The sequence below is a fragment of the Ornithodoros turicata genome, chromosome 5 (assembly GCF_037126465.1).
Source record: "Ornithodoros turicata isolate Travis chromosome 5, ASM3712646v1, whole genome shotgun sequence".
In the NCBI taxonomy this organism is placed as follows: domain Eukaryota; kingdom Metazoa; phylum Arthropoda; class Arachnida; order Ixodida; family Argasidae; genus Ornithodoros; species Ornithodoros turicata.
In genome coordinates this window covers 3,542,951-3,552,223 of record NC_088205.1, presented here as the reverse complement: position 1 = coordinate 3,552,223, position 9,273 = coordinate 3,542,951, and the positions used below count along the sequence as shown (strand labels likewise).

General features: G+C 46.3%; 1 protein-coding gene across 1 annotated transcript in view; it reads right to left on the bottom strand.

Annotated features, from left to right (window-relative positions):
- Positions 1-223: 223 nt before the first annotated feature.
- LOC135393807 (cell adhesion molecule Dscam1-like) overlaps positions 224-9,273 on the bottom strand; it is a 326,980-nt gene continuing 317,930 nt past the window's right edge. The window contains exons 23-26 of the mRNA XM_064624088.1: positions 4,110-4,194; positions 1,739-1,883; positions 1,506-1,657; positions 224-590 (exon numbers count right to left, since the gene is read on the bottom strand). Of these exons, the coding sequence (XP_064480158.1) occupies positions 529-590; positions 1,506-1,657; positions 1,739-1,883; positions 4,110-4,194 (444 nt within the window). The 3' untranslated portion in view covers positions 224-528. The remainder of the gene's footprint in view (positions 591-1,505; positions 1,658-1,738; positions 1,884-4,109; positions 4,195-9,273) is intronic.

Here is a 9,273-nt window from a genome sequence, read left to right as displayed (position 1 = left end):
TTTACTATTATTGTTTTGGGCTGCTGTACTGATAGCTGTATCGTGTCATATTGTAATACATATTGTCATCCACCATTCAATGTCCATAAGAACCCTTGTGGCATTTCGAAATAAATAGATCAGTTATACATACCCTAAGACGGCAGTCTACCCTGTTGGATGTACCATATACAGCTTCAGAAGGCCGCATAATTCCCTGCAGCCAGAAACAAGCATCAATTCGTAACATCAAAAACTCTTTTATTTTCTTCTTAAACGCAGAATAGTAACGTTTCCCATTATTTGATTGACGACATCTTGTTCAAATTGTCCCGGTTCCGTCCTTGCCGAAAACGCATGGGCAGAAATCACAAACACAGCTCGCAGTAGCATAACCCTCTTCCCGCGTCGCATGATACATGAGTCTATTGGGCACCATTAGAGGGCGTGCGATTCCCACGCTGATGTTGATACATCCGGGGCCAGACGCACTATCTCATAGTCTGTGACAGATGCTCAAAGTCCTTGGGGGCACTAGAGGACGGATGATCACAGATATGACGTTTCCCGAGCGGTGACTGGTGGCATCAGGACGCGGAGCCCAGCGTCGCCTGAGAGTTGGAGAAAATACACAGACGTTACTAATGTGTGTGTGGGGTCGTGGATCTTAATATTCGAGGAACGGCAGTTCCTTTATTGTTCGTGCAATGTCACGTTATTGTCAATGCTTTTCCCGTAGAGTCAGAGTTTGACCGCGTTACAGGCCCCTAGCCAACCATTCATGTCGAATGACATTGTTCTCTCCCGCTGACTCGCTGTAAACGGGAGGCGTACGGCTTTTTGTGACGCTTACGCAGTTTGTTAATCGTCACATAAAGGCGTCACATGGTTAGTCTCGTGGTTTGCCTGGCGAATGTACTCAGGGTAGGCGGGCTGACCGTGACTACGTTTTTGACAGTGTACGTGAAGGAACAGGGGACTGGAACTGAGAGGATAGCGGAACGATGAATGGATTTCATGAAGGCACAACGAACGACGCGGGATGGACCGAGAGCTTCGAAACAGTTTCGGTTTTCTATTTTCTGTGGGCACTTGCACCACCTTCAAGTGGGAAGCCCGGCCCAAAGTATATGACGCATGGCTCAGTGACAATGTAGCCATCGACTGACATTCTTGTGCAGTTGAAGCTCACAATATCATCGAGCATTCACATACAGAGGGATCTAGGTGGGTTCATATCATCATATAAGAGATATTCCACCATGGTACGGTAGTATATATGGACCTATTTTCTGCGAGTAACATGAAAACGCGCGTTACTTAAAAAGTACGTTACGTTAAATACAATAAGGGTAGTCAACCTGAAGACACTTTTTCTTTTCATATCAACTCAGCTCAACACTTTTTGCGAAATTTTAGCTTTTTCTTTGTTTGTTTGTTTTTTAGTCGGAAGAATTTCGTACTGAATTGTCATGCCATCTTGATTTCAAACACTTCCCAAGAATTATACGTTCGAAGGACGCTACCTTTCAGGAAGGCGTACTTGTTAATTTCTCGGTCACACTCAGCCTCCGAGACCTCGTGCAGATCATCGTCGTCCGCTTGGGCTCGGATTCCTCTCTGTAGCGACCGATCCGAGTCGCTGTCGTCACCACCTCCTCCGCTGTTATAAAGCTGTCTGCAATCATAACGCAACGCAAGTGAAAGGATAAGGACAAGTTACGAGCAATTTTCGACGACCCCGCGACGGTAGACGTACCGACTGGACGTCCTGGGCATCCTGTAGTCGGCGGGCGGGGGAAACCTGTGCGCCCACGGAGACCCGTAGATTGGGTCTCGTTCCGACCGCCCCATGCCGCCACTCCGACGGCGCTCCAGGGTTTTCCTCCCTGGGTCACAAACCTCTGTGGAGTACCCATAATACATTCGTCAGTCTCGTATATTTCGGAACCTTATACGTATCACGCGTTTTTTTTTTTTTATTATCGTTGTGCCATTTTCTGTTCTGGAAACAAATGCATGCGCGGTACCTCGAGAAGAGTAATTTGCTGTTGCTCATGCCTGCGCCGCTTTTTCTGAGATGCTATTAATTGATCCTTCAGCAGATCGCAGGAAGAGGGAGTGCTCTTAATACCGAGTGATTTTTTTTACGTCAAATCAGAGAGGCGAAGAATAGGCAGGCGGAGTTATTAGGAATGCTTTAGCTTGTGTAAGCTCGTAAATTATTCTGCTGACAATAACAGCCTTCCTTTTTATCGTGCCCTCCAACGGGTTTATGTCTTTCCTGATGAAATCAAAGCGTACACAACAAGGACACCTATAATCGCGTAATTCCCCGTTTAACGTGCAATATTTTTAGCCTGTAACGCTGTAGTGGATGAGGCACTTCATCTGCTAACATTCAATTTTTAGCTTGTTGAATAACATCTGTGCCGTCGTGCTGCCGCACTAGATTTCCATAAACTTCGGGAGGAGCAGCAACTTTTAGAACTCTGATTTTACCCGAACGATTCGAAGTCACGTTTCATTGAACTTTCGCCTTTTTGTGGTGGCAGCGGCGGCGGACAAATTTTGTGATTCACCATCAAGCATTTCAGGCGTAGCACGTGTAACGCAGCGGACGAACTGTGCTCCTACCACATGTGGAAAACCTGCGAACATAGACATGCACGAACGAGTGCAACCCTATATTTTTTTCGGATATACAGCTTATCCCGGTGCACGGTGCAGTGTTCATACACTCCAAGAAATAAGGGAGTAAGTTTACTCCTTTTGGGGACTAAATGCCTTGCCACAAAAAAAGAGAATCCCTTTCAAGAATCAATACACGGGAATAAATGAATGTCACAGAGTGCAGACTGCATCTCACGCTCTGTTCTAAGAGTCCCATGTACATAATTCGTGTGCATGCGTGAAAATACTTGGAATCAAACCGTCAACCGCGATATTTCGAGTGATATAAAATCTTGCGGAATACATAGGGCACAATTTGCGAAGACAGAAACGCTAACTGTTTCTTACACTGTGTGGGTGGAAAGTTGCTACGTTGGTTGGGTTATACAGCCTTATGCCATCAAATTGACCAAGAGCACATATATACGTAGACTGTTGCACTAAGAAGATCATTTGCGAAGTTCAGTGACAATTCGCAGTCCTGGCGAGTAAACGTCGGGGTTAGGGGACTAAAATGGGGAGTAATTGGGGGGTGGGGTGCAGTCTAGGGGACTAGAAGCTGCATTTACTTCCCATTTTACTCCTTTTTTTCTTAGAGTGTAGAAATGAACAAATTGCGTGAGAAGCACAGCAGCGACACACACGCGTGCGCGCGTATGTAGAACGTCACTGTCTGCGCGCATGCGCAGGCACAAAAGGAATACTCTGGACCCCTTGCGGGCCATTCGAGCAATACAGGCAAGACGAAAATGTTATGATAGACTTCTTACCGAAATTGCGCGAAAAGCCCATAATGAGCTTTGCGACCTTATTGGGCCACCAATCCCTTTTGAAACACTAGCGACATCGTTGCCACAAATATGATACCTTTAGCAGTGTGATGTTATTTTGTGACTCGAAAGCATACAGATGCAAACGCGTTGAGTGTTCTGAGGTGCGCTCATAGCAAAAGCTTTGCATGAGATATGTGGGGATGCGTTCACAAAGTACGCAGTGTGCATATTCCTGGTGCCATCGCGCTGAAAAGGAACGTACCGAAGGCTCTGTATTTATCAAAATCCACCAATCTTGAACAGAAGCACGGCGCTCGTACTGAAATGAAAACGGCCACCTGTATAACCTGCTACGTAATGGCGCGCAGCTTGGCAGTTTCACCTGCACTGCATGGCGACGAACCTGAGAATCGAAGCTGTTGCCTTTCTAAGACCGTCACCAGGAGCCTCGGCGATAGGACACCACTGGGTGAGCCGTGTAATAGTATATGACCAGGTACATATCTCGATGACGGACTAACAATTATTTGCAAGTGTTAAAAGAGGAGCCATTATTTCTTTGTCTCGTTTCATTGTGATTGCGGCTAGTGTTCACCTTGTCTGGAAAACAGCTTTTCGAGGAAGCTGTTTTTCAGACTGCTGTGGAATAAAGGGAAGATAGTCATAAATTGAGTACGCACTTACGCGGCACTTGATACACGTTTGTTGCTGGAACTGGGGTTGGAATCACCCGCTTCACTTTAGAGTAGGTCTCCTCTTCACTTGGAGGCTACGAGAAACAGAAGAGAGTGTGATACATTACTCGACACACTTTAGCACTATAAAGGCAAACGGGCGAAGAAGATTTGCTCGCCACTAAGAGCATGCGCACTTTGAAAGAAAATATCCGTTCTAGACATATTATGATGTGCAATATGTGAACCACAATACTTTGATAACGCACTGGCATTGCTAGTATGCGTAAATATGTATTGTGAACAAGATACAAGATGAACCGGAAACAGAATCGGCGAGAGACTCATTTTTAGTCAAGCAAGATAGAGCAAGTTAGCTAAACCACAGGCTTGTGTCACCCAGAAGGACGGAGGTGACGATGGCGATGATGAGGATCAGGATGATAATTCTGCCTCTTTTTCAGGGTATTTTTTTCTTTATTCGACACATACGTTTTATAAAAAAAAGCTGTGAGAGCAGCGCTGATGCCACCTTGGAAGGCGGACATCTTGCATGACAGTGTACACGACTGCTGGACGTCTACTTAGTTAAAATTCATTAATTAACTTTCTAATTAGATGCTTTCCGGGAAATGCGAGATGGCAGAATTGGAGTCAGACATTATCTGAATCCCTCGTCCTTATTAGACACCCTCAGAAGCGAACGTATCTTGAGATATTAATCTCTAAACTAATTAAACTTATTAATGGTGTCCTATTGAATCGCGTCAGTAATTTCAAGTACCTCGGTGTCTATATTGAGTCAAATATGTCATATAATTTACATGTGGACATGGTAGCTGAAAAAGCATTCAAAAAGCTTTGTTTTCTTAAACGGTCGCTAAGACACGCTACATCGGGCACGAAACTTATTGCATACAAAATGTTAGTTTTACCCATTGTGGAGTACGCAAGCCCTGTCTGGCATCGGTACACTAAGCCCGCAATGCAGAAAATTGAAAAAAATACAAAATAGAGCTTTGCGCTTCATCTACAATGAGTATCGTTCGACAGTGTCCGTTTCTGGATTACGTATTAGGGCTGGTATTCCAACTATGTCTAAACGGTTTGACATGAACCGACTGAAATTTCTCTATAAAATTCACAGTGGTATGTTAAGTATCGACAGGTCAAAGTATCTGCAACCGCTGGTCGGTCGCCCACATCATGATAAACTTTTCACTGAGTTCAGTTTTCACTCTGATTGCTTCCGTTATTCATTTTTCCCTCGTACCATTGGCGAGTGGAACCTGTTACCTTTATTTGCGATAAACTGTGTTAGCGTTGACGCTTTCATGTCAGCATTAGATAGATTTTTTTGACTAGAATTATATTGCATTGTATCTTCTCTCTCTCTTTTTTCGTTGTATCATTGTTCTGCCGCCACTCCTGTTGTAGCCATTGGGCTGATAGTATGTTGTAAATAAATAAATAAATAAATATAATTTTCCAAATTTCGCAATGATAATGAGCCGAAACCAGAACGACGCACTTTTCGACCGCAGAAACGACGCGATCGCCGCCTTTTCTGGATCGGAGAGCGTCCAACAAATTAGCTCCTGTACCAATCAGCGCCATCGCTCTAAAGCACGTGACCCTCTCACGTGGACTGCGTGTCGCTCTTTCCGCGCTCGAGTAGTGCGCAGTTCTGGTTTTGCCTAATTTGCATAGCAAAATTTGGCAATTTATATCTCAAAGTACGTTCGCTTCTCACGGTGTTTAATAGGAACGATGGATTTGAATAATGACTGGCTCCAATTCTGCTATCTCGCATTTCCCAGAAAACGTATAATTAATAAGTTAATTAACAAATTTTAGCTAATTAGTCTTGCAGTAGTAGTTGCATACACTGTCCTACAGGATGTCCGCAATGGCCGCATAACCCGCCTGCCAAAATGGAATCAGCGATACTCTCCCAGCTTTTTTGTAAAAAAAAATATGTGTCGAATAAAAGAAAAAAAAAAACACCCGTATATGTCTTAAGTTGGAGCACGATTGTTCGAGCGATCATTATTGAACTGGTCGTTAAAAATCGTCTCAAAGTCGTCCGGTGAAATGCAAGGCGACCTGGTTCCTATTCTCCAAGTTAAAGTGTCACTTTGTAGCGGACAGGCAACAGTATCTCCCCCATATTGAATGGCTTGCGCATTTTTATTCCATCATTCAGTTCACCATCAACATCACCAAGGAACAAGCCATGCATCACGAAATATTTTCTGCCTTAGTGTCGTCTCTGTGCATCTATATCCACTTTCTCATATGACACACACCCGGAGGCACACAAAGGACTGACGAGCACTTGGAGTTCCACTTGTCAGAACATTTTATACAATCAAAAAAGCGAGCTTCGCACAGTCGAAATTGTAATCCTTCTTCTCCGATTGCGAGCCCCCAAAGAAGTTGAGTGGCGTTCATCTTCAACTTTTAGGCAAGAATCCCGCAAAAGGAAAATCTCGTTTTCAAGCGCGAGTCCTTCCGTTGAATACAACGTACCTTATAATCCTTTCTATTCAGAAATTTCGCCCCGTCGGGGCGTTCTGCTGACAAGTGGAAAGGGGAGGACTCGGTAATAATATAGAGTAAGCATTGGAAACAAATGGAGCGTCGCTCCTTGTCAGATGCAGATGGTGTAGGAGGCCCCGAAGGTACCGCTGCCTGCGGAAAGGAATTAGTATTATTATGCCGTTCTTCGAGGGGCATAGACGATTTTCCAAAGATGCGCGCCCCACCGGGCGCGCGACTCAAAACGGCATGTTTTTAGAACTGGTCCCAGTTGTTGAATTCGTTGGGGAAAGTAAAGTGAATCGGTAAATTAATGATAGAGAGAATAGTAGGCCAAAATGTTAAGGAGGATGGGCTCACTAATTCTGTGACTCATCTAATCAGTCAACAATACAAACAAGCGGGCTAAATGGTTAGGGAAAGTTTAGGAAGATGAGTACACAGTCTTCTGTGGCTCATGTCATAGAGTCAACAATACAAAGGTCTATTAGAATACGATGCGCGCTCGTGACACTTGCATGGAATGAACGCCTGAACCATAAATCGAGTGGTGTGCGGCTGTAACTACGAAAATTTGTTAGACGGATTCTGTGAGGTAGTCCGTCTTTCTTTCGTACTTTTAAAGCGACAGCTTTATGAGGCTCGCCAACGTCAACAGCCGCGTAGGTCCGTCCGGAACAGTTTTGTAGAGAGAAAACGATGTGCTGCGGGCGGTGAGGTTTGCCGCCTGTGCTTCAGAGGGTGGTCATCATTTCGGTGGCCTTGAGGTACTCCTTGGTAAGAGTGCCTTGGTAACATCCCGTTGCCCAGGGCGCGGGGCAGGCCCGAGGAGTGTAGCGAGCGAGAGGGGGTGGTGGCCCAAGGCTTGGAGGCGTCGGGCGAGGGCGGCATGGGGCGCCTAGAACGTCGGGCACGTTAGCAGGAGGTGGGCTACGTCAGCGATGGCGCCGCAGGCATCGCAGTTTGCGTTGCCGTGTCTGCCCATCTTGTGCAGGAGTGACGGGGTGTAGGCAACGTTAAGGCGGAGGCGATGAAGAAAGTTTTTTTTTTCCTTGGCCCCTGGGCCACGGGAATTTCCTGGGAATTTGCTGGGAGGCAATTTCCACAATTCTTTCGTTTTGACCCCGACCTTTCTCTACGCCTCCATTTAGCGGTCCTGTGGCAGCTGTGCTATTCCAGGGCAACAAAGGGTTTTCTTTATCTGTGCCTGGAGCCACTGAATAGCTTGCAAGCTATGATAACCCTACCTGTTCATTGGCACCGAGGTCTGGCCAGGAAGCTCCCTATTTGTCTGGGGAAAGCACCTCTACTTAGCATACTGGAAGATATGATGCAGGTTACAGTGGCATCAAATCAACGACAGCGACAGAGCTGTTTATTTGAGCTCGCCTGTCGCTACGTGAACGGTTCGCCCTGTCGATTGTGGTTCGCAGCAAGACCTTCTTCTGCACTCTTAAAAACGTACACACTCACTACACTACAGAAATGAACTTCACCGCGTAGCACGCTCGTAGCCAACCATCATGTCGAATGATATGATTATCTTCCCTGATTTGTTGAAAACGGAAGGGGTACGCCTTTTTTGTGACACTTATGCTGTTCATAATTGTCACAAAAACAGAGTACGCCTCCCGTTCTCAACAAATCAGGGAAGATAACGATATCATTCGAGACGATGGTTAGCTACGAGTGTGCTACGCGGTAAAGTTCATTTCTGTAGTGTAGTGAGTGTGTACGTACACTTCCTAGGACGGCCCATAATGCCGCTATTCACCTCCGCACACGCACGCAGTACCGCCTGCGTTGCTGCTGCGGGCGACGAGAAGCCGGTACGCGCGCGGCCCTTCTCTTCGCCTGTCACCGGCCTCGGTGGCTCAGTCGGTAGCGTGTTGGCCTTCTGATCCCGAGATCGCGGGTTCGAACCCGGCCGAGGACGCCAGCAACTTGGTGGCAGGGTACAAGTTGCTTACACACGCCGTCTTCCGCGAGGGACGTTAAATACGGGGAGCCGTGTGGTGAGCTTTCATGGCACGTTAAAGAATCCCCAGGTGGGCGAAAGCAAGCGTCGCTCATGATGTCAGTTGTCTCGAGACGTAAGCCACCAATTAATATTATTATCTTCACATGTGAACCGGCAACCGCCGCAGCAACTTTTTCGCGGAGTCACGTGACGCCAACGTGACTCTCCGAAATGACAAATCTGCATTGCGCGCCATTTTCTCGTTTCTTCGCTCAATCTCGCGCCAAGGGAGAGAAGGGTTTTCGGCGATGCGACGTACGGGACAGCATCTTCACGAAATTGAGCCCTTAAGAGCTGTAAAAAAAATTAAATAAAAGAGGAAGAAGAAACCCTGAAATATTAATATTGATAATAATTGAAATATTAATAGTCGCATTTTTGCTATGAAAATGAGCCGAACCCGAGACCGCTCCGGTTAGGAGGGGAGGGAGGACAGCACTCACTCTACGTCACAGGACCACGTGCTTCGAAACCGCGTAGATGATTGGGGAAGGTGCTGATCTGCTGGGCAGACGGAGCGCTTTGCAGCCCCAGATAAACCTCCGTCGGTGAAGGTCATGCGCTCCTGAGGCGCGCGGTTCCGGTTTCGGCTCGGATGCATAGCGAAATTCGG